At 40.4% G+C, this 26,441-nt stretch overlaps 1 protein-coding gene across 1 annotated transcript in view; it reads right to left on the bottom strand.

Moving 5' to 3' along the window:
• MYT1L (myelin transcription factor 1 like) overlaps positions 1 to 26,441 on the bottom strand; it is a 418,337-nt gene that overhangs the window by 32,972 nt on the left and 358,924 nt on the right. Inside the window, exon 17 of the mRNA XM_075923554.2 lies at positions 13,491 to 13,553. Within this exon, the coding sequence (XP_075779669.2) occupies positions 13,491 to 13,553 (63 nt within the window). The remainder of the gene's footprint in view (positions 1 to 13,490; positions 13,554 to 26,441) is intronic.

The raw sequence follows: 26,441 nt of genomic DNA, 5'->3' as shown, positions 1-26,441 counted from the left end.
ATGATTCAGCAATTACTGACAGTACACCATTAATATATACAAATTACTTAGAAAGGTATTTAGGAGATAATTTTAAGAAACTTAGGGCATGTTTAAAAATGTATCTAGCTTGTTATTTAAGTTACCCCTATATTATACTAACAATGTTTTTTATTTTCTGTCTGTTGGTGGGCATTGTGTTCTTAAAATCTTTAGATGGAGAGTGTGGTTTCCCACAGGAACATGTTGATTTTATTGATTTCTTGGGAATATCAAATTGAAGAAAAAATAATTGGGGGATGGGTCAACCCAAACTGAGAATTTTAGGTTGTGGAACAGAATCAGAATGGTTCAGTTTTACATTAATATGCATTGGTGTGAGCTACAGGAAGACAGAAAAAGAACTGCTCATAAGAAGTTAATGGGGAAGATAAGGATGTTATTGAAGAGAGAAATGATTTTTATGGGCTGTCAAACTATTATAAAAATAATCACGATTAATTATGAGATTTAAAAATAGACGCAATTAATTGAAGTTTTAAGAACACTTTTAAACAATAATAGAATACCAATTTAAATTTATTATAAATATTTTCAATGCTTTTCCATATTTTCAAATATACTGATTTCAATTATAACACAGAATACAAAGTGTAAAATGCTCACTTTATATTATTATTTTTATTACAAATATTTACACTTTAAAAAGAGATAAAAAAGATAGTTCCATCTACAAAAGTTGAAGCACGAAAGGGTCATATAAGTGTTTAACATATCTGGCATGTAATTACCTTGCAAGTGCCTTTTCTCATTGTCAGGTAACATTGTAAATAAGACACATGCAGCAGTATCTCCCACAAATGTAAACAAACAAGAAGTAGACTTAGTGGACGTGTAGGCTATAAAGTTTTACATTCCTTTGTTTTTAAGTGAAGTTATGAGAAAAATAATTCTACATTTGTAAGTTGCATTTTCACAATAGGTTATATTACAGTATTTGTATGAGGTAAATTGAAAAATATATTTTTTTGTTTTTCACATTGCAAATATTTGTAATCACAAATAGCAGTATAAAGTGAGCATTGGACACTTTGTATTCTGTGTCTTAATTGAAATCAATATATTTGAAAATATAGAACAAATTGAAAATGTTTATAATACATTTAAATTGATATTCTATTGTTATTTAACTGTTCAAAAACTGTGATTAATTGTGGCTATTTTTAAAAATCAAGTTAATTTGTGTTGCATTACTCACTTGAGTTAACTGTGATTGACAGCCCTAATTTTTTTACATCAGTCTTCACTGTGGAGAATGTTGGAGAAATATAATCCCAGTGTGATGAACTGGGGAAATCTGAATTCTATATCTTTGCCAAGCTGCAAACTCCATTTTGAACATACATCACATTGCCGTCTCTATTGTCTGCTTGCCTCCACAATGGCCTGGAAACACACTCCCCTGTGGAGGGATTTACTTTAGAAAGAAGATAAGTAAGAGAGGACAAGATAGTATACAAAATACTGAATGATCTAGAGAAAGTAGTTTGGGAATTTCTATTCTTGTCTCTCATAACACAAGAAGTAGAGGACATGCAATTAAATGAAAAGGTGAGAAATTCAAAATTGATATAAGGAAATATTTTTTCACACATGTGAATAAATTGTGGAACTCATTGCCACTGTGATTAGTTGAGGCCAAGAATTTAACAAGATTAATCAAAGTCATTGATATTTAAATTGATATCCTGAATATCCAGCACTTTCATAATTAATGATAAAAATACTGTAAGGATATTACACTTCATGCTTCAGGGAATAGGACAGGAGGGCAGGATGAATAGGAAAGCAGATTACCCTGTGTCTGCCTCTGTGGGGTTCTTATACTTTTCTCTGCACTATCTGGCTCTGACCACTGTCAGAAATAGGACACTGGATCAGACAGGTGCAGAGTTTGATTCAGGCTGGCAATTTCTATGCTTCCCATGGAATGGAAATTCTGTTTTTAATCAAATATCCTTAAAAGGTTATGGGTAAAATCATGGTCCCATAAAAGTCAATGGGAGTTTTGCTACTGACTTCAATGGAGGCAGGATTAAAAAAAAATAGAGAAAAATTACTGACAAAATTGGTTGTTGTTGTTGTTATTGTTTTCTGGTGAAAGTTTGCATTTACAAGCTGAACCTCTCTGGTCCAGGACTCTCTGGTCTGGCAGCAGCTGGGAACAGGGGCCAACTAGGAGTCTAGCAGTAGAGGGACTGGCAGCCAGAAGCCCAGCTGGGGGAGCTGGGAGTGGAGCCGAAGCCCAGTTGGGGGGGTCAGGAGAGGAGTCAGTCCTGTGGCTGTGGGGGCGGGAATGGAGCCAGTCTGGCAGCTGGGGACAGGGAACCACTCAAGGCCAGCAGTGAAGCCCATTGGCCAGTGATGGCAGCAGGGTTGGAAGCCAGGAGGGAAGCCTGGCCAGGAGGCTGGCAGCCCTGAGGAAGATTCCAAAGGCTGGCAGCACCGTGGCTGGAATCGACTATCTCTGATCTTGCAAATTACCTTGTTCGGGACCGATGAGATCGCAGGTATGCCGGACCAGGGAGGTCCAAACTGTAGTTAAAAAGCTACTTTCCAGTATCCTTTTCCACTCCTGAGCAAGGCGAAGAGGGTAGCTCCATGCCCCCGGAAGGGGTAGCACCTTGGATGGAAGGGACAGGGCTGGGCCTAGCGTTTCTGATAGCCCTGAAGCACTGCCTGGACTGTGCTATCCAGGGCTCCAGCAATGATTTAAAGGACCTGGGTCATCGGCCACTGACATAGTGGCTCAGGCCCTTTTAAATTGCTGGGCCCTGAGGCAGCTGTCCCTCCCCCCGCCATCAGAAACCCCCGCAATAATGTCATCATAATTTTCATCAATTCAGGATGCAGATGAAGGGCCAAATTCTGCTCTTTGGTGTAAAGCTAGAGTTACTTCACCCGATTGAAGTAATTTTGCCTTTACTGTAATTATCACTGAGAGCAGAATTTTGCCTAAAGTTTGGGTTTAGTTCAATTTGTCTTTTTAGAATTATCTAGGTTGTCAATTATATGGTGTTCTTACTTACTATGTGTACAGCAGTAGCACCCATGCTGATAGTGACCCCGTTGTGCTGAGTACTATACAAACATATTGTGATGGGGAAGAAGCACCCCGCACTCTAGCCCCGCCACCCGCCGCTTGTCTGGCGGCACTGGAGGCTGGTGACAGGGCAGTAGCGCTCTGCGCTGCACCCCCACCAATCGCCTCATGCCCGGAGGCGCGGGGTCCGGAATACCGGCCGTGCGGCAGCTGTTCGTGCGCCGCCATGCTGTCCCAGCCCCGCACCCACCCTGAGAGCCAGAGGGTGACGGGGTGGGGCAACGTTGGGACATGGCCCATGTAGCTGACCTGGAAGCGAGGCCGCCTGGTGGGGGCGGGGCCCTGTGGGCCGGAAGCCGGCCAGGGGATTTAAGCCCCGGAAAATGTGCCTGGAGAGGGGAGAGCCGGAGGCAGCAACTCCCCGTGTGAGACCCACAGCGGATGGGACCCAAGACAAGGAGGTGAGCCCCGTAGATGGGAGAGGCTGACCGTGGAAAGAGGAAGTAGCCCAGGGTAGGAAAAGGGAGCCCGTGGGCTGGTGCGTTACAGCGGGAGCCCCGCCAGTCGGACCGGACGGCAACCGAGTCCGTGTCCATAGGGCCCTGGGCTGGGGTCTGTGAGAGGGGGTGGGCCCGGACCTCCCTCTCTCCGCAGGTAGCCCAGAAGGCACAGAACGTGGATGTAGCCAAATGCAAGGCAAGAGGACGCCGGGTGTGGTGGGGGGAGCACAGAGACGGTGGGTTGCGAGGTCTGACCGGCGAGGTATTGTCGCACCCGTTTACACATATGTAATGTTCTTTCTAATACTTGGCTTCTGTTTGCTGAAAAGAGATTAGTAGTTTCTTTTCATGAAGAGTTCTAAATGTTCCAACTTGTGTGGAAAAAGTAACCCATTAATGATACTAATGCTGAATGTGTGTGTGTGTGACAAATCCTGTCTGTTGTTGTATCTACAAGCTAGACAGTTAGAAGAATTGCACAGGAAAGCAAAACACTTTATACTAGATAGTCAGTTGGGTAGGATTGTGACATTTTCATATAACTTTCATTACAAAATCAGAATAAACCATTTATTGCTTGATTAACGATTTAATAGATTTTTTGACACTGTGATATATTAGCAAATCCGAAGACCTTTCAGGTTCTTTAGTAAATTTAAAATTCATAATTTATGTTTATAATTAATTTATTTTCCTTTGAGAGCAGATTCATTAAGAAAACACATTGATAAATATGAGTCTTTGTTTTAATTTTTTATCCTATTACAACCAAAAGCTATTACATAGTATATGTATTTATTTCATTTTTTCATGACTGATTAACTCTTCATGAACTAAGACACAGGATGACACACCAAAGTCAGCCCTGATGCATGCAGGTAAATCTTCAAAATCTTCAATGGCACTGAATGGTTTCATTGATTAAAATGGAATTCCACAGCTTTAAACCAGAGCTGCATTTGTCTTCAAATGCAAGTGTTTGTTATAGAGCAGCTATCTGCAATACAAATGAAACCCAGACCTGAAGAAGAGCTCTGTGTAACCTCAAAAGCTTGCTTGTCCTCAGATATAGGAATTGGTCCAATAAAAGACCCAACTTGTCACCCAGACATTTTGGCAGTCAGTTGAGACAGCAGTATGTAATTGAAATTTTCTTGTACAAAAAGGGTTTTAAATAATTATATCGGGTATATTCTAAAGAGAAGTATTACTTAATGAGATATAAACAGGAAGAAAGCACAGCTAATTTTGAAGAAGAGAATTAGAAATACATAGACATACTGAACAGTGTTCCCTCTAAGCTGCATGGCAGCACAGCTTCACAGATGATTAATCAGTTCCACCCAGTCAGTCAATCCTGAGCCTCTGACTGGGCCAGGCTGATTAATCACCTGTGAAGCTGTGCTGCTGTGCAGTTTAGAGGGATCACTGATACTGGAAGTCCTTCATATGTAACAATTCTTATTGGTTATCAGTTCATTAATTCTTTCATCAATATACTTTTACTAGTCAGTAGTATGGATCTTGGGCATCTCATAGGCTGTTCTCTCAGAAATGAAACAAGGAAGGGCTTGATTGGTAAATAGGTGAGAAACCTCCAATGAAAAGTGAGATCATGATGGCTCTGAATTCAGTGCCAGGGCTCCCACCTGGTGCTCAGGATATGGTACTGGCAGTGCTTTTTCCCAACAAGATGCCAAACCAAGATCCTGAAGCTGGATGGTAACTAAAGACCCTGCCCAGCCCATGGTACTTTTGAAAAGAGTAGGTGTATTAATGCTACACACATTCCAGATCAAGTAATGACATTATATTATTATTTTGAGTCCCTCTGGCTATTGGGACTCTACAAAAACAAAGGAATATATGGTCAAATGCACCTATTTAATCCAAATTAGGAAAATAGAACAGTTCAGAAATACAATGCAGTGGATATATCTCAGTAGCACTGTAAAGCACCTTGTCCTTTTCCTGCAGGTATACACATCTGAGAACCAGGCCTTGGTTCTCACGGGGGACTTTAATCACTCTGACATCTGTTGGAAGACCAATACAGCAGTACACAGATAATCCAGGAAGTTTTTGGAGAATGTTGGGGAAAACTTCCTGGTCCAAGTGCTGAAGGAACCAACCAGGGGCCATATGCAGCTTGATCTGCTGCTTACAAACAGGGAGGATTAGCAGGGGAAGTAGATGTGGGTGGTAACCTGGGAAGAATATAAATATATTGCTCGAGCATGCAGAGGTAGAATTGTGAGGGATGTGAAGGGTAACAAAAAAGGTTTCTACAGGCATGTTAGCAATAAGAGGATGGTCAGGGAAGGTGTGGGACCCTTACTAGAAGAGAGATATAACCTAGTGACAGATGATGTGGGAAAAGCTGAAGTACTCAATGCTTTTTGTGCCTGAGTCTTCACAGACAAAATCAGCTCCCAGACTACTGCACTAAGCAACACAGTATGGGAAGGTGGTGGGCAGCCCTCGGTGGAGAAAGAGCAGATCAAGAACTATTTAGAAAATAGGAATAAGAGATTCTCCGGAAAAGGGCTTTATTGCGGAGGATCGCGCCAAGCCGGAAAAAAAGCGGCGGACATGTTTATTTAAATCCGCGGGGGATATTTAAATCCCCCGCAGATTTCCCTATCCTGACTTACCTGATTTGCATGGCTTTTCCAGAAATTGTGGCCAGTGTAGACGTAGCCGTAATGATCAGTGGAGGTCTCAGACAATTGGAAAAAGGCAAATTTAGTGCCCATTTTTTAAAAAAGGGAAGAAGGTCAATCCAGGGAACTACAGACCAGTCAGCCTCACCTCAGTCCCCAGAAAAATCATGGGGTTAGGGAGATCCTCAAGGAATCCATTTGAAGCACTTAGAAGAAAGGAAAGTGATCAGGAACTGTCAACATGAATTCATGAGGGGCAAGTCATGGCTGACCAACCTGATTGCCTTCTGTGACAAGTTAGCTGGCTCTGTGGACATGGGGAAGGCGGTGGACATGATATACCTTGATATACCTTTACCTTTGGTAAAGCTTTTGCTACAGTCTCCCACAATATTCTTGCCAATAAGATAAAGAAGCATGGATTGGATAAATGGACAGGAAGATGGACAAAAAGCTCGTTAGATTATTGAGCTCAACAAGTAGTGATAAATGGCTCTATGTCTGGTTGGAACTTGGTATTAAGCAGAGTGTCCCAAGGGTCATTTCTAGGGCTGGTTTTATTCAACATCATTATTAATAACCTGGATGAAGGGATGGATTGAATCCTCAGCAAGTTTGCAGATGACACTAAGCTAGGAGGAAAAGTAGATATGCTAGAAGATAGGGATAGGGTCCACAGTAACCTAGACAAATTGGAGGATCGAGCCAAAAGAAAACTGATGAGGTTCAACAAGGACAAGTGCAGAATCCTGCACTTGGGATGGAAAAATCCCAAGCACTGGTACAGGTTTGGGACCAACTGGCTAAGCAGCAGTTTGGTAGAAAAGGACCTGGGGATTACAGTGGATGAGGCACTGGATATGAGTCAACAGTGTGCCTTGTAGCCAAGAAGGCTAATGCCATATTAGGGTGCATTAAGAGGCTCATTGCCAGCAGATTTAGAGAAGTGATTATTTTCCTATATTTGGCATTTGTGAGGCCTCATCTTGAGTATTACATCCAATTCTGGGCCCCCCATTACAGAAAGGATGTGGACACATTGGAGAAAGTCCAGCAGAGGTTAACAAAAATGATTATGGAGCTGGAGCACATGACTTACGAGGAGAGACTGAGGGATTTGGTTTTATTTAATCTACAGAAGAAAAGAGTGAGGGGGGTTTCATAGCAGCCTTTAACTACCTGAAGTGGGGTTCCAAAGAGGATGGTGTGAGGCTGTTCTCAGTGATGACAGATGACAAAACAGGAAGCAATGGTCTCAAGTTGCAGCGGGGGAGGTCTAGGTTGGATATTAGGAAAAACTATTTCACTAGAAGGATGGTGATGCACTGGCAGGAGTTACTAGGGAAGTGGTGGAATCTTTATCCCTAGAGGTTTTTAAGTCCGGGCTTGACAAAGCCCTGGCTGGGATGGTTTAGTTAGGGTTGGTCCTACTTTTGGTCAGTGGGTTGGACTTGATGACCTCCAGAGGTCTCTTCCAACCTATAATTTATGATTATATAATAAAACACTGGATTACCTCCCAATCTAGCATAACATTCTAGATTAATCCACGGATTTTTCTAAATGCATCCTATTGTAAGCCAAATAGAAGCACTAAAGAAATGTGTTTAAAGGACAGATTTAAGTGAAGGTGGCTTTTGGAAGCGTAAGGAAAGGGAAATAGTTCCAAGACGTAGAGGCAGCAGGTATGAAAGCATTAAAATGGGGGAAGATTGGTCCAGGCTGAGTGGGATGCTAAATGCATTGCCGCTTGTCTGGTAAATGACATTTTATCTAGCCAGACCATCTGCATGATACTCTCTTCTGCTCTGTCAAAGAACAGATGGCTGGTAGAGGAAGGCTGGGATGGGGCTATCCCTAAACCAGAACAAATAGAATCTCTTAAAAAAGTAGACAAGAATCACTAATAGCCCAGCCCCAGCCTAGGACTCTGGCTGTCTAGGTCATATTAAAGCAGGCAGGGAGAAAGTTGGCTGTGGCCTCATCTCTCTCTCTGCACTAGCTAGCAGGATGGTTTTAGGACAGTTAGGCCCCATCTCAGTGAACTGCACATTTTGCACAGGGAGATCTGGGTGGGACAATGGTGCCCATACAACTCTGTTCCCAGATCTATTCATGGTGGATAGTTTGTGATCTTGTGAAACTTACTGTGTGCTTACCATGCTGTAAACAGAGTTGTTTAGATGAGCTAGTGCATAGGGATACTATGATGTTACAGGCCCACAATGGTACACTTTTTTTCTCACTTATTCAACTTCCTAAAACAGGGCTACGTAACATGCAGCCTGTTTGTTCACGGCCCATGGTGCGGTTTGGGTTTACATGGGGCACAACACATGTCCTGCGGATATGATCCTTTGACCATGGCCTCCACTGGGAACATGCTCTACCACGGCGAGGCATCTCCCAAGCAGAGTGAGCACTGAAAGATGCAAGCAGACAAGCTGGCTGGAACAGATGGGTGGATACAGGATTACGACATTTCCAGCCCCCAAGGAGGAGGTGCCGAGAGTACTGGAGCATCGTGGGAAGTGCTTTGTATTCATGCCCATCAGTATGAAATAAGCTATTTGCATATATATGCAACCACACTTAAGTTGCGGCCCTCGGCATGTGCTGTGAGTATCATTGTGGTGCCTGAGGCTTCTAAAGTTGAGTAGCCCCGTCTTAAACAATGTAAATATTCAGGGCTTGAGGAGTGTTAAAGGCCTACATTCAATAGAATCACAGTCATTTAATGAACGGGTGGGCAGCTGTATATACATAAGATAACTAACCGCTGATGTAATAACTGGGCCTGCATATTTACCCTTATTGTGAACTTACCTATGAAAAGTGAGTGAAAGTTTTATAAAGTGTCCCAATAACCCTATGACAACAAATGTTGCTGGGGAAAGGTACTCAAGAGAGACAGAAAGATTGAATTAGTTCACCCAAAAAGCTCTACTGATATAACTCAGGACCAGGTTCAGATCATGCTTGATACACAAGAAAAGCGTGGAGCTAAAAATCGGTGAACCACAATCAGTGAGCTGGACAAAATGAGGCAAAATGATGAGAAGATGGGCTATTCCATCCATCACATCCTTCTAAGGTCCTCAAAAAACACTTAGGCTACGTCTACACTGGCATGATCTTGCGCAAGAACTCGTTTGCAGAAGAGTTCTTGTGCAAAAACTCTTCCAGAAGAGAGTGTCTACACTGGCACGTGCGTTTGCGCAAGAGATGTGCTTTTGCGCAAGAGCATCCATGCCAGTGTAGACGCTCTCTTGTGCAAGAAAGCTCTGATGGCCATTTTAACCATACAGCTTTCTTGCGCAAGAAATTCATGTTGCGTGTCTACACTGGCCTCTTGCGCAAGAACAGATGCGCAAGAGGGCTTATTCCTGAGTGGGAGCATCAGAGTTCTTGCGCAAGAAGCACTGATTTCATACATTAGAACGTCAGTGTACTTGCGCAAGAACTCGCGGCCAACGTAGACAGGCAGCAAGTTGTTGCGCAAATCGACTGCTTTTGCACAAGATCGCGCCAATGTAGACACAGCCTTAGAAGAAAATGTCAACAAACTGTGATTCTGGCTGATTTAAAAACAAGAGAAGAAAAGCAAGTGAGCATCACCACCATAGTTGCCATCCCACCATCTACTGGGACCTCAGATCTTCTTTGTCCTAATTCTGAAATATCTGTTGATCAAGCTGAACCAGAGAGAACAAGCCAGACAACATCGCCACCTCCACCAGCTTTGGCTAAAATCCCAAATACCACTTTGGATGTGAAACTTTGTATTCCTTCTACCACCATATAGCCTTTTCTTTCCTTACTTTATTTCTTCTTGTTCCTGTCTTCCTTTTCCTTCTGCCTAATGAGCATCTGACTTAGCTAACCAATCATTTATATATTTTGAAGAGTTTGTTTGTGGATTTGTGCAAAATAAAGTCATACTTCACAATTATCTACAGATACCAAATTTTGCATATACAATCCTGTCACTGAAATTAGCTGAAGGCACTACTTTTTACACCAGAATATGCTGGGTGAAAGGTTTAAATAATTGTTTTTGGTTTTCATCAGAAAAAAGTCATAGCTATTATGATTAGAGCTCATAAAAAGATTTCCTAACAAAATTAAAACTGGGTCACCTATTCAACCGTCATTTTAGTTCAATGAAAATTTTGACTGTTACAAATCACAATTCAAATTAGTTAAGGAAAGAGTAATGGAAGCTTTATAAGTTTTTGATTCAAATGTACTATGTTTAGTAATTATTCAATAACATGAATAATGCTTGAAGTTGAAATCCTACACATTTGAAACTGTTCTTTTACTTCCCTTTTGCAAGTACATTAATAAACAATTCTATTACATGTATTTAACTTCTTTGAACTTTCCTATAAGTGTAATCCACGCAAAATGACTTCCCGGTCAATGATGGGCCTCATCTGCTAGTACTATATATTTTGAAACATTACTCTGCCCCAAACAGCCCAATACTGATACAAGTTTGCAAGGTCGTGGAGTGAATAAGGTTCTGTGCTACCCCTGTGTTTTTCCAACAGTGAGGTTGCAAGAGAAAGTCAACACCAGAGACAGATGCTGCATTTTCTATCTTTGCTGTTCTTCTCTTTCACCTTTGTGTGTGTGTTTGTCTTATTTTGTCTTAAAGGAAAACAGGATTAGACAATAACAATAGCTCTAGCCCATTGGAACTAACTTCTATTTTCTTGCAAAGGACAGTTGCCTCAATCTTTGATATCTCCTAAAAGACTGATAAAAAAGTGAGGTTTTCCTTCTAAAAGCTTTTCAAGATAAGGAAAAAAAAGGGGAAAAGGATGCCGTTAAAATGAAAGTCTTTAATTTCAGATTCTTTAACTGTTTTCCTGTCTTTTCCCTATGTTTACTTATAGGATTTTTAATTGTGATGGCACTAATCAGGCTGAGGTCTCTGTACCAGCAGATCTCAATCAGGGGCATATGTACACTGGGAATATGCAGAGGTCCTCCAAAGGGTACATCAACTCAGCTAGATATTTGCCTAGTTTTACTACAGAGAACACAGAAAGCACTAACAAAGTATGTACAATCTACATTTTCATTCAGACAAAGTGGGAACCTAAGCAATTTTTGAGTAACTGTGCTGTGACACTTTAGTATTTTTATGTCTGATTTTTTAAGAAAGTAGTTTTTAAGTGAGGTAAAACTTGGTGGTATAAAAGACAAATCAGACTCCTGAAAAGCAGTAGTCTGAAAAGATTGGGAACTACTGCTCTGTACCAAACCCTGAATCTTGTCTGATTCTACTTAATGTTGGACACTGACTGGGTTATATTAATACCTTTCACCCTTTGGGATCTTTTATTCTCTCGAAATGAATACAATAATGCACATACTCTGCCTGTTCCAGAATTGTGCTACGTATCAGCTCACAATAGCCAACTGTAGAAAGGAGGCCAGTGATGGCATATGGCTACTGAATTCAGATTTATGCCCACCAGTCACCACAAATACTTGAACAGAAATAACACAGGAATCATTATTTCCAAGGCTGCATTAGGCCACAGAAATGAGGCAGAGCTGCCTTGTGCCTTTTCTGTGGGTTGAGGTATATCTTCTTCCCCCACAACCTCTTCATAGTCCTATGAATTTCATTCAGTGTTATTAATCCCCTCTTTTTTTCCTCAAACTGACTAGATGTCTTCAGCGACTGGCCACAACACAATGGACCTGACTTGCACTGTGCTGCAAAAGAACCCAAAATTGCATTGGCAGATTCAGGAAGTTTGGGAGAACTGATCTAGCAAAACACCTTAATGACAGTCTTCATAGTAATCTGAATGTAAGAGTTCCTTGGTGTTCACTGATGTGTGTACATTAGAACAGTATCATCTGCAATATGCCTTTCCCATTATTTAGGCATTTGCACTTTTTTGCTCTCTGTACTGTACTGATTTTCATTCTCCTGCCTCCAACTAAGAATATCCATGCTAAGTAAACATTAAAAATCATCCGCAATTCACATAGCAGATTTAGATTCTTCCAACCTGCTGTTCATTATCCTTAAAAATGCTACTATATATTTAGATAGTTTTGCTTTTTCATTTTAAACCAAAATGTAAGTAACAGAGTTCCTTTTAAGCACATAAGTGGCACAGGTGTCTAAGCGCAATTTTCAAAAGTGACTCAGACACATTGGAAGTAAGCATTTGTGCACACATAAAATGTTACAGTGACTGTCGCATTTCAGCCACTATGCCAAATGGGAGGGATTCTACCATTGGCTTAAGTAATTCACAGCAGCCCTGGGAGTTGGGAGCCAGGTTAGCAGAATAAATCTGTATACTTCAGAGGTTATGTTAGTATAGCTACTTCTCTCAGGATTTTGGGTTTTTCATACCCCTGAAAGATGTAGTTACACCAATGTAAATTGCTAATGCAGATCAGGCCTATCTTACTGACTTTCAATGAAAATTAGAGTCCTACAAACCACATTTTAAAATGTATTTATATGTCTAAAGATGGAGTTAGGTCCCTAGTGGAATTTTTAAAAAGCAGCTAGACTTTAAAATCCTACTTATATGTATCATTAGGTGCTCACATATCTTTGAATATCTGTCCCTCAGTCACTTTTGAAAATGTGATTATGATTCCTAAGTTACTGAGGTGGTTTTAAAATTTTTACACATTATCCTTGTTAAGGAATCTTTATTTTTTAAATTAGATCAGTTTCTTAAATGAATCAACTATTGTGAGTTGTCATTTTTCCTGAACTCAGTGGTGTAGCAGATTCCTTCATACTTGTTTAACTGATGTTTTGATTTTAAACTATCTTTCTCACTTATACGAGTTTTACACTGTGATTTTTCTACTGGCTTCAATAGAATTCCTGCTGATTTGCACCTCTGTGAGCAGATAGCCAAGCCTGAGTCACAGTCCCTGTCACTAAATATAAAGCAGCTCTTCTTACCTTACAGTGTTTCATACACATAATGGGGAGGGGGGCACTATCTACTCACTCCTTATTTACTATACTACCATAGTGTCTCCTCTTCTGGGAATGGGATTATACTATTATTATATTGAGCAGTAAGTGCAGTTTTTTCAGCACCCAATGCAAATGATAATAATAGTTTGAATCTGTCACAGGTGACACATTCTTCACCCACTCCAGCTCCCTTTCCTCAATTGTAATCCAGTATATATGCTTGAAAGATACATGATTTATAAAGACCAAAAACTTTCTTTACATACCTTCGATGTGAAGCATAATTCCCAGTAATGTGCCCAGAGCCATCACAGCCAGGAGTGGGACACCTAAAATAAATTAAAAGAACAAAAATGAAGCAGAGTAATTTACTTGGAAGAAATAGAACTCATATATTAACTACCCAGCCAAAAACTCCCTGCTTAGGATGTCATTTCCACATATGCTAATTAGGAGACCCCTGAGGACTTCTTTAGTTCTGTCTCCTCAGAGTTTAACCCCAAAGCAGTGCGGAAATGCTCTCTTTACTTGCAAGCAGAAAGCTGTTTGCTTTCAGGTCAGTCACCTCCCCACTCAGACAGCATCTGGCCAACACTGGCATTAGTAGGTGAGCAAGGGATGTCCACAGCTAATTAGCAGCAGCCAGATGTCACTTCTCCACAGCCGCTGAATACTGAAACCGGTCAGGCCTAAACTCTATGTCCATGTACTAAAATAAGGTGGATAACTTTACGTGTCGGGCATCCTGCTACCAAGTATGGCTATGGCTTTAGCCCGCTGCATGGAGTCTCATACAACCTGATCTCCTTTTACCAGAGGAAAAGCCTCTGAGAAAGGCCAGTAATGCAGGCAGAGGCAAAAAGGAATACTGCCCTCTTGTGGTCCTATTGCAACATAACTAACAAGCAAACTGGACAGAAGAGCCATTAATGAGTAATCATATCCTGTAGAATTTCTTATTATTTTACCTCATTTTAATAAATAAAGAAAAAAGAGAAGGCAGGCATGCATATTACAGAATAAATTATATTAGAATTCTTAATTAAAATATACAGTATTGGAACTTCTGAACTTGATCTAATAATAACTAAGATGTACAGGTTGGACCTCTCTAGTCCGGCATGCTCTGGTCCAGCTACATCCATGCGCCAATATTATTTTAGTTAGCCAGATGTTCACTTATCATGGTTGTGGCAAAACTTCCCATGGTCCCATAAAGTTGGTTTACAGCCACCAATGCTCTTAGTGCTCTGTGCTTTTATTTAGCTTTAATGTATCCCTAAGGGTATGTCTAAACTACATCCCTCTGTCAAAAAAGGGATGTAAATTAGGCAAATCAAAAGTGCAAATTAAGCAGGGATTTAAATATCCCACGCTTCATTTGCATAATCACATCACAGTGGTCTTTCGAAAAAAGGGTATTTTGAAAGTGAAACCGCCATCTAGATGTGGTTCTTTCAGAAAAAAAAAAAAAACTTTGTGTGAAAGATCCTGTATTCCTCATTTTTTTGTGGGTTTTTCTTCAAAAGAACCGTGGAAGGATTTCCTTTCTGATGGACTTTAAGGACCTATTTACATGGGAATTGGAACTGAAATCATTAAGCCCTGGTCTACATTAGGGAGTTATTTTGAAATAACTCCCTTTATTTAGAAATAACAAGTAGAGCATCCACATTACCAAGCACGTTATTTCAAAATAAGGGGCTGGTTATTTTGAAATAACTCCTGCTTTTCACTAGGAATGATGCTTATATCAAAATAGTTATTTTGAAATAGCAGTAGGGTTGCCAGGTGTCCAGTTTTCACCCAGACAGTCCGGTATTTGCGGGCTCTGTCTGGTAAAAAAAACCCAGGAAATACCGGACATGTGTCTCCTGTTCCCCTGGGATGGAAGCCCGGCAGTAACAATTTTCCCCTGCCACATCTGGCAGGGGCTGGGGACTGAGGAGCCCGGCAGAGTCTAATGAAGGGGGGGAACAAGAGGGGGCACGTCCCAGGTGCCACACTAAGGGGGCACTGGGCTGGGCTGGGAGCGGAGCGCATCCTACTCTGGACCACGTGACCAGCAGAGACCAGGAGCTGGCCATGTGATGCCTCCCTCTCTCTACAATAGGAGCCGAGGCAGCCGGGCCAGGCGGCAGGAGCAGCCACTTTACAAGTCAGATTGTTCCTCTGTGCCTGGCTTTGCAGAGGGGGAAGGCGGAGATTTGATTGGGGCAGAGGCTCCCGATGCTGGGGATGCCTTGGGATGGGAGGACGTAAGGGGGGCCTGGCTCATGGAGAGGGGTAGGTGCATTGCCGGTTAGTGTGTGCTCCCAAACTGGAGGGAGTGGTGCAATTTTTGCTTAACAACTTTGGCTCCCCCCCCCCCCTTTTTTTTTGCTTTTGCTTTTGCTTACCAACTTTGGTCTCCTCCTTTTTCACCTGCTCTGACAGAATTTTTTCCTGTGGGGTTTGGTTTTTTGGGGGGGAGGGGAGCTGGTTGCTTTTTTTTGGCAGGGGGGGTGTTCAGTATTTTTTGTTAAACCATCTGGCAACCTTAAATAGCGGTACTGTGGATGCTCCACTGCTGCTATTTCAAAATAACGACTCCCCAGAGTCATTCAAAGTAATTTCTCCCCAGTGCTTCCTGGGGCTCAAAGTCGAGGTAGTGCACCCACATTAAGGGAGCCTGCCTCGGACTAATTTCAAGGCTTCCTTGTAGTGTGGATATGCTATTTTGAAATAGTTATTTCAGGAGTTATTATTTCAAAATAAATTATTTTGAAATAATTTTTTAGTGTACACATGCCCTCAAGGAGTTATAAATCACACTTTTAATTATTTTGATGCAAGCCTTTGTAGAAACTAGAGTTTTAGATTAAACTCTGTGTCCAATTTCAATATATTGTGTTTGAATTAGTTAAAAATCATTTACATTAATAAAAAATCAACATACACAGAATAGGGTGGTCTTTTCTTGAAACAAGTGTCCATCCACAGACTTGTAACAAAATAATTAACAAAGGATAGTCCACACAGCAACATTATTTCAAAATAACTAGTATTCTTGCAAAAATAACTTAGTCCATGTCTATACAGCAGGCAGTTATTTTCATAATAATGTCAAAATACTGTCAAGCTGGAGGACTTCTTACTTCGACTCTTGTAACCCCCATTGTACGAGAAGTAAGGGAAGTCAGAGGAAGAGTGTTCTGTTTCAAAATAAGTGTTGTATAGATGCTCCCCATTTTGAAATAAGTTATTTCAAAATAAGCTATGCAATTGACGTAGTTCAACTTGCGTAGCTTATTTCAAGTTAAGTCCTGCTGCGTAGAGTGAATTACAACTACTTTTGTTGCTTTGGTTTCAGTTACTATTCAGGGAACATAAGAACACAAGAAGATAAGAATGGCCATACTGAGTCAGACCAAAGGTCCATCCAGCCCAGTACCCTGTCTGCCGACAGTGGCCAATCCCAGGTGTCCCAGAGGGAGTGAATTGAACAGGTAATGGTCAAGCACTCTCTCTCTCCTGCCATCCATCTCCACCCTCTGACAAACAGAATCTAGTGACACCATTCCTTACCCATACTGGCTAATAGGCATTAATGGACTTAACCTCCATGAATTTATCTAGTTCTCTTTTAAACCCTGTTATAGTCCTAGCCTTCGCAACCTCCTCAGGCAAGGAGTTCCACAGATTGACTATGTGCTGTGTGAAGAAAAACTTCCTTTTTTTTAAAACATGCTGCCCATTAATTTCATTTGGTGGCCACTAGTTCTTATATTATGAGAACAGGTAAATAACTTTTCCTTATTCACTTTCTCCACACCACTCATGATTTTCTATACCTCTGTCATATCCCCCTTAGTCTCTTTTCCAAGCTGAAAAGTCCTATTCTCTTTAATCTCTCCTCATATGGGACCCATTCCAAACCCCTAATCATTTTAGTTGCCCTTCTCTGAACCTTTTCTAATGCCAGTATATCTGTTTTGAGATGAGGAGACCACATCTGTATGCAGTATTCAAGATGTGGGCGTACCATGGATTTATATAAGGACAATAAGATATTCTCCTGTCAGCAGACAGAATCCTGTGTTTTCTGATTCTTTAATAAATAGAAGCATTCCACATAATAAACACATGTATATTTTAGATATATTATTAAAACACATAATATTCTGAAAAACTATAATTAAGACATCCTTATTTTAACCATGAAGCAATTTCATATAACTAGAAACACTATTTGGCATGCTACTATATTTTTAACACTACTGTATTAATGGAAAAAAATGAATACAAAGCAAACATGTTATACGTTAAAATGAAACTTTTCCCCCTTAATAAATAAGGGGAAGAGAATGAATCTGTTCAAATTGATTCATCCTGCTGCAGATGTTCTTTACGTAATGAGTGATTTCAGAAACTATTAATATTTATCTTTAAAAGTAGCTGAAAATTAACCAGTTGAGACTCTGGCCTGGTTTACACAACATAAAGCATATATCAACCAAATTATGTCAGCCTTGTCCCACTGATGTAAATGCCCTATTACCTGGACATCATAACTCCACAAGAGGCATAGAGCTTATGTTGATATAGTTAAGGCAATGCAGTGTCTATGCTTCATGGGCAAGGGGAGGCTCAAACCCACAATCCCACACTCCAGAGACTGTGTTACTTAGTTTGACTTTGGGCTAGGGCCTTGAAACTGACAAGAAAGCAGGGTCTCCTGACTCCCTACTTCCCACTCATGGAGCTGAAAAGCTCAGGCATCTGACTCTTGCTCCTTGTGGGAAATGGGAGGTGAAAACTTGAGATAGCTGCCCTCTATACCTGGCTGGGATTAGTGGGGGCAAAAGCCTGGAGGCAGCAGGGCTCCTGGCGTGTAGCCATGCAGAATTGAAGGCTCTGGCTTATAAAGATTTAATATGTGAAATTTTATAGGTTTATCGCACTCAAGTAAGTTTCTTAAATCCAGGACAACTTTGGGGTGACAGAAAAGCAATATATCACTCAGACAGTCACTGCTCAGTTGCTGTGTTCAAAGCTGGAAATGCTAACAGGTGCTCCTTAAGCTTGGGCAAACACTGGGTATAGCATAATAATTGGTTTCTGCAGAAGAATTCTACATAGGAAGTCACTATCTATTTTATATGCTATTGCAGTTGGCACTATTGGTTCCTGTGTGTTTGTGTAGCATCTAGCACACAGCGATTTTGATCTTGGCTGATGCATAAAAACAATACTGTGGTACAAAGAAAAAAATCAAATGATGAGATCTAGGTAAGATGTGCAAACCTGTCACCTTATGCATGCTATTTTCTAAGCAATTGAAGACCAAATTCTGCTTGAGGATGCAGCTGTGCATCCCCACTAAAGTTAATGGAAATGCTCATATGTAGGTGACGGTTTGGCCCTCAGGGAGGATGTGTCTACACAGTACCCTAAACTCAAAATAAGATACACACTTTTAGCAAAGCAAATTTTGTATCTTATTTTGATTGAATTTCAAAATAGCATATTTTGAAATTTGGTGTGTCTACACAGTGCCAAATTTTGAAATATCGTGCTATTTCGAGACATCCCTTAACCCTCATGGAACAAGGGTTACAGGGATGTCGAAATAGCACGTCCCCTATTTTGAGACCTATCTTGAAATAGAGGGCACGTTAAAAAGATGCAGGGTAGCTATTTTGGGATCCTTCCAGGATCCCAAAATAGTTTCGCTGTATAGACGTACCCTGAGTAACTTACACAGGCTGCAAGTTCCTCACTCAGTATTAACACAATGTGGGATTCTCACCATGCCCCATGCCAAACACAGACTCTGGAGTGCGTAATTGTTTTCATTAATGGATACTTTAAGTTAAAAACCTAAAATGATCAATGAGCATGATTAATTATAGTCCCCTTGAAATACTTTATTTCTAAATAATTTCATTTTTTAAAATTACCAAAGTGTGCTCAGGAGATCTGGGTTCTAATCTTGGCTCAATCACTGGCCTGAGTGACCAAGTCATCTGTGCTTCAGGTTCCTCATCCATACAATTCATGTATTGAGACATATATTTTCTGCAAAGTGCTTTGAGCCGGGCAAATGAAAACAATAACTAAGGGCTAAGCATTACTTTTATTCTTTCAGGCTGTGCTCTTTCTTTCATAGGTAGAATAGCCACTGTATTATGCTCATATATCTTCCTGTTAGGGTCAATTACTTATACAGAATTTAGGTCCAGCCCTTAATGATTCCATCTCATGGGACTGAGCCCTTCATTATCCCATTAATTAAATACTTGGGCTGAAAGTGTCTCCAAATTTAGGCTCTGAACATCCCCTCCATTTAGGGGACCACAGATCCATCCTGTTCCCTCACGAGGTTTGTCTTTGGAACCAAGAGTTCCTTTCTCATTTATCCCAGAGATCAGCGGGATTGGGAGGCCAAGTCTCCTCAGCATAGTCTCTATCCCCTCTCTCTGAGGCTGCAATATGACAGAAATTGTACAAGGTGAGTTTCCATGGCCTTTTCTTATCCTCCTCCAAGGTATCTCTATGCATGCAGGTTTGATTTGCCCCTAACAGGCTTTGTAAGCAGCACTACTGTAATTTAATCTTTTTCTTGACATTAAACCATTGCACATTTCCATTTGGAGACTTATTTCAAAGAATGAGTAGCTTATTTGACTTTTACTTAAACTGATTTCTAATCAACATAAACTAAACTAAAATAAACCTGAAACGGAACTGAAATAAGGGCATGTCTACACTGGGGAGTTATTTCAAAATAACTCCCCTTATTTTGAAATAACAACAGAGCATCCACAATACCAAATCTGTTATTTCTAAATAAGGAGCTGGTTATTTTGAAACAATAATTCCTGCTTTCCTTCCGGCATATCTAGACTATGCTAGACCTTTGAAAGAAGATATGCAAATTCTGTGGAAATTAGCATATCTTCTTTGGAGCTCACTTTTGAAAGTGGCAGTAATTTAAAGTTAAAGTAATTAAGATGAGGTTTTGTCGGCAAGACCACCCGTTTGTCGACAAGCCGCTTTTCCTTAAAAAATGAGGCTTACGTGGCTTGTCGACAAACGGGAGGGTTCGCCGACAAAACCGTGTCTTAATTACTTTCACTTTCAAAAGTCCTGCTTTTGAAAGTGAGCTCTAAAGAAGATATGCAAATTCCATGGGATTCCCATGGAATTTGCATATCCTCTTTCGAAAGTCTAGCGTAATCTAAATATGCCCTTAGGGAATAAGCTTATTTTGAAATAGCTATTTTGGGAGTTATATTAAAATAACTTATTTTGAAATAATCTCATAGTGTATACATAGCCTAAGAATGTTCTCACAGTGGTTTGTTCTTAAGTAGACAAAGCTGTAGGCTTTTAGAAAAGTCTTTCATATACTGATTTCAGCACTATAATGCTTGTATAGATGATACATAGAGATTTAAAAAATCATAAGTTTATAGTTGCATTTCAAGTAGCTGTCTACAAATCCCTGGCATCATTAAAATGATGGATCCTAATTTGCAGGAACAATGGGCATGCAAATACCTGCACTTTCATTTTACAAGCACTAATACTAGAAGATGTGACTCTATCAAATGTGCCAGTATTAATGCTTGAAAACTGTGTGCATAAGGCTTATATGTTCAAATACAAAAAGAGGTTGGGACAAGGCCCCTCTGATAATCAAACTCACAACAAGTGGAGAAAGGATCACACAGCTTGTCTGTTGTACTTCAAAATTAATATAATTAGAAGATGCAAAATAGGTGTATCACAATTATTTTATTACACAAGATTTTAACTACTCTCACAAGTGGCAAGTGAAGGAATTTTGAAACCTGTTTATAAGGCTTGTACTGTTACTCATTTTACTACTGAATAAAGTGGGTACATCTAGAAAATAAGCTTGTCTAGTGGACAGAGTGTATCTAGCATCCAATTTACTAAATGTGCTACAGGAAACTGCTGCCAGCAACACTGATGGCAGCTTAATAAGCTGGGACAGCAGGAGTCGATATTGATTTTGGACTCAAAAGACCCATGCAAAAATAATAATTAAAAAATACAAAAGATGACTACTGCCAGATCAGCTGATTAAAAATAATAATAAAATAATTTGACCCTGACTGTACAAGCTATTTATTTAAGCTTCATGGATGTTTTTCTTATAATAATGTGCAGTTTAGCAAGAGTTTATTCAACTAATATCTTACACTATGGTTCAAAGAGCTTTCCCCCAAACAGAACAGAAAAAAACTTCAGTAGTTTCCTCTCCCACCCACATTCTTTTGTGAAGATTTGGAAAAATTCTTCTTTTAATGATGATTGTCCAAACTAAAAACACCACCTTCATCCAAAGGAACTTATCACTAAATATGAACTATATTGCTAACCTGAAGTACAATATATACATTTTACTATTTTTTCTTTCAGAGATGTTATGATACATGGTAAGTTCTGGATTAATGTAACTGAAAACTGAAATGTTCAATTTATCCAGAGAAGAGACATGGCTCATGCAGACTTCATCAGTGCATACTGGTTAACCTCAAACTTGAAGGCTCTTTTATAGTGAGATTCAGCTTCAGTAAGACATTGGGTCCATCTCTATGCCAGTCAAAGCACATGCTTTTCTACTCTCAGGCTACATCTAGACTGCAGGCTTCTTGTGCAAGAAGCTTTTTGCCGAAGAGAACTTCCACAAAAACGTCTTGCGCAAGAGCATGTCCACACTGCAAAAGCTCATTGGAAAAGCGATGCGCTTTTGCGCAAAAGAGCATCCACACTGCATGGATGCTCTCTCTCAAGAAAGCTCTGATTGCCATTAACAGAATGGCCACCAGGGCACCTATGCTTCTTCCGCAAAAACCCTCTGGCCCACGAAAGCTCATCACCTAATAAACCATCTTGTTAGTCTTTAAAGTGCTACATAGTTCTGTCTTTTGTTTCAGCTACACCATGGCTGCATGGCTGCATCTCTATCACTAAGTGAAGAGATACCACTAGATGACTAAAGTGTTACATTTCTTTACAAATAAAATATAAGCCAAAATCATGGCATTCTAAAACATACCCACATTTACTAGGAGTAATCCCACTAAACTCACATGCCTAATTTAAGAACATACTTAAGTTCTTTGCTGAGCAGGTGTGATAATGCTTAGCTTTAACACTAAGGAATGTTACTCAGACTTCAGTGGTTCAGGAGCCAAATTAGCATTACCCAAAAGACCCACAGCAGTGTGAATTTGTTGGCTCATTAATTACAATACTATATATTCATATTTAAACAGTATGACAGGGGAATAGTTTATATATATATTATTCTCACAGCAAAATGATTGACCAAGTATTATTATTTTATCAGTTAGGGTACTTCTATACAGATTTATTTCAGAATAACTGATGTTATTCCAAAATAACAAAGAGTGTATCTACATTACAAGCATTTATTTTGAAATAATGTTAAGATGGAGGACTTCTTACTCTGACTCATGGTAATCCTCATTTCACAAGGAGTAAGGGAAGTCAAAGGAAGAATGTTCTTCCTTTGACTTCCTGCTGTGTAGACAACGCCTAAAGCTGAGTTAAGCTATTTTGAGTTAAGATACAGAATTGATGTAGCTGAAGTTGGGTAGCTTAATTCGACTTTAGCCCTGCTGAGGAGACGTACCCTTACAATTGGCTAAGAATATAGTAAAAACATTCTGAATGGTTAATAATTAAATCACACAGTGGTTTCATAGGATGTGTTGCAAAAAGCTGAAGGAGATACACTAGAGAACCACATGCAGCTCCAGAGCCTCAGTCTGATTATTACTGCACTAAGGCCTTGTCTTCACTAGTAGAAAAAAATGTATTCTTAACTCACATTACCTTATATTTTCCATATAAATTAGCAGGTCAGGATAAACCCACAGCTTCCCCACCATCTTAACTTATGTGAAAATTACAAACTCCCTTGCGATTTTACCTCACATTCATTGATTCAAGTTAGCTAACTTGAGTTATGAATACACCTTTTTTCTTTATGAAGCTGCACCCAAAAGACACTGCTTTTCTATCGTCCCTGTGATGGGTTTGTACACTGTTTACTTTCTCCAGATTGGTGGTTTTCAAACTATGGGTCGTGACCCAGTACTGGGTCATGAATGTCAGGCACTGGCTCTCACTGCAGCAGGGGGATCAGGTGACCAGTGGGGGAGCTAAAGCAGGCAACCTGCCTGTCTTGGCACCGCAGACTGTGCTGTGCCCCAGGTGTGGTAACAAAGGCTCACCTCCTAGTTGGGGGGGGAGGGGGAAGGGGAAGGGCAGGGAGGAGAAGAGCTCACAAGGCTCCATGCACTGCCCCTGCCCTGAGCACTAGCTCTGCACTGACATTGGCTGGGAACCTAATGCTGGCTGCTTCTGGGACATAGCATGATCTATGGTGCCAGGAGAGGCCTTAGCACCCCCACTGCACAACTAACAGTTCAAGGTAAGCCCCCTCACCCCTCACTATACCCCATAGCTCTCATCCTCAGCCTCACCTCGGAGCCCACAGTCTAGTCAAATTATGGTCACAGGCATCGACAATTTTCTTCAACTCGGTCACTGGAAAAAAAGTTTGAAAACCACTGTTCTAGATAGACTGTAAGCCCTTTTGGGCCACAGTAGCAATCTGGGTGCTATACAAATCAATAAATAATAACAGCTGCCAACAAAGAGGAAGCTCCTTTCAAGTTGTGATTACAGTTTACATGCTGGGAAATTGTAATTGAAATTTGGTCATTAGTTCATTTTATACAGGCCACTCCCAGTTAATATTAAACGGGGTTGGACTTTACCCAGTCAAGTATGGCCACTCCAATGAAAAAATCTTCATAGCCCATAACTAATATATGGACACATCTGTGATCTGTGGTTCAGGGCAGGGACTGTCTCTTTACCTGTGTTTGTGCTACTATCTACTATTTAACCAGTAAATTGCTGCTTAAGTAGCTAGTTCAGATATATATAGTAACCCATATCGAAAAGTCCTACAGAATTTAACAAATAAATAACTTAGTCGCAGAGAAATGTAACAGGATCCTTTAGGGCATATCTACACTAGGAAATTATTTCAAAATAACTAAATTTGAAATAATAACTCTTGAAATAACTATTTCAAAATACGCTTATTCTCCAAAGTAAGCAGGAGTACAGATTTTGAAAGAACCAACCCACTATTTCAGAATAACAAGCTTGGTTATTGCGTAGAGTGAAGTGACTTGTACAGATCACTCAGAAAGTCTGAAGAAGCTGGAATGAGAACCTGGTCTTCTGATTAATATTTTAGGGGTATAGATATTAGCTCATGCTTTCTCTCAAACCTCATGTAGCCTCATTTTCAAAATATAGCTTTATCTAATCAGGGAGTGAAAAGCTCCTTAGACATTCATTGCGTGTCCAGAAACAAAACCCTAATGGCTTTTCCTCTTCAATTCATTGAATGGAATGCAGGAGAGAGAAAAGAAAAAGAGCTGGCATGTGAAGAAGTGGAATTTACTGTAAGGAATGAATTTTGTGTTTATGTCTGAACTGTAGCGCTTCTTGAAGGCAGTGGATTTATAGCACCTTTATACGAAAGTTCTCTATGTTATATTTCATGACATATACTACACATAGCAGTAAATATAAACCAAAATATTCTCCCGAAGTGTTGCATTCCAATACTATTTATTAGAATTCAGAATGATAATACAAAGGACCCCCAAAATATATAGTGAGAGTTCCTAAAACAGAGTCACAAGTCACCCCATTTTACCCAGGCTGTTTGACAGCTGACTAACTTCATTCTAGAGTCCCTTAGCCCTCAAGCAGGGTTGGGAAAATCCCATGAAATGTAAAGTGAGTTTGCAATTTTAACATAGTTTTCAACACACAATGCTCCAGAACAGGTATACTATAGGTGACAGCAAAACAAGCTTCTCTCTACTACCCTTCTAGAAGACACTATCAGAGCTGGAGCAGCTGCTTCAGGGACTGGAACGCAATTCATTTTTGTGCTATTTGTTCCTTATCTTTTTTGCTAAGATTGTCAACAAGTCTTTCAACAACAGCTGTGATGGTGGTTATCTTTATGTGGATTCCTATCCAGCTGCAATGGGACTGAAACCACAAATTCATTACAGTCCTGAACCATCAGCCGAAGGTAACAATGTTCAGTCATTACTGAACTAGCTATTTCTGATAACATGTAGCTGTGTAGAGCTCTAAATCCCATTAGCAGTGTGACTTGCCTCTGCAGACTGTCAATCTTTAATCTATTTCAGTATTGTGGGGAAAAGTGCTGGGGTCTTTCCTAAGGAGATCACAGAAGAAGAGCTGTTCTCCATTCTAAAGCCAATGTCTGTGTCTACACTGGCATGAATTTCCGGAAATGCTTAAAACGGAATACTATTCCGTTTTCAGTATTTCCGGAAAAGGAGCGTCTACATTGGCAGGCTGCTTTTCCGGAAAAGCCCTTTTTCCGGAAAAGCATCTGTGGCCAATGTAGACGTGCTTTTCCGGAAAAGAGCCCCGATCGCCATTTTCGCGATCGGGGCTTTTTTCCGGAAAAGACTACTGGGCTGTCTACACTGGCCCTTTTCCGGAACAGTGTTCCAGAATAAGGACTTATGCCCGAGTGGGAACAGAATAGTTTTTCCGGAATAGCGGCTGATTTTGTACAGTAGAGCATCGTTGCTTTTCCAGAAATTCAAGGGCCAGTGTAGACAGCTTGCAGCTTATTCCGGAAAAGCGGCTGATTTTCCGGAATAAGTGGCCCAGTGTAGAAACAGCCAAAAGGTACACAGAACTTTTCCTCTTCTCTTTTGTCTTATTATTTTCATTTGATTTCACTTGTGTCAGTTAAATTGTGCTTCCCAGTCACTTCCTGGTTCCTAAAGTGTCAATCCCACATAGTTAACCCAGGCAAAACTCTCTCAATCAGTTTCCTAGAAACAGCTAATACTGCCAGAGACCGACATGCAAGAATTTGTTTCCCCTCTTTTTCTCCTCCCAATCTCTACCTCTACTCTTTTCCTTTCCACTGCTCTTTTATTACTCCATTCATCCCAACTCTCTTTTCCTTCCACTGATGTTTCCTTTTAATTTCTTTTAATTTCTCTTCCGTGGTCTTTCCTCTTGCATATCTAGAGTTTTGTTCTCACTGCCTGCCTTCTATCCCTAATTCTCTCATCTCTTCTTTTGCCTCC

Source organism: Pelodiscus sinensis, chromosome 3, assembly GCF_052426305.1.
Source record: "Pelodiscus sinensis isolate ZL-2025 chromosome 3, ASM5242630v1, whole genome shotgun sequence".
Classification (NCBI taxonomy): domain Eukaryota; kingdom Metazoa; phylum Chordata; order Testudines; family Trionychidae; genus Pelodiscus; species Pelodiscus sinensis.
Note: the sequence above shows the minus strand (reverse complement) of the source record. Positions and strands in the feature narration are given on the sequence as shown.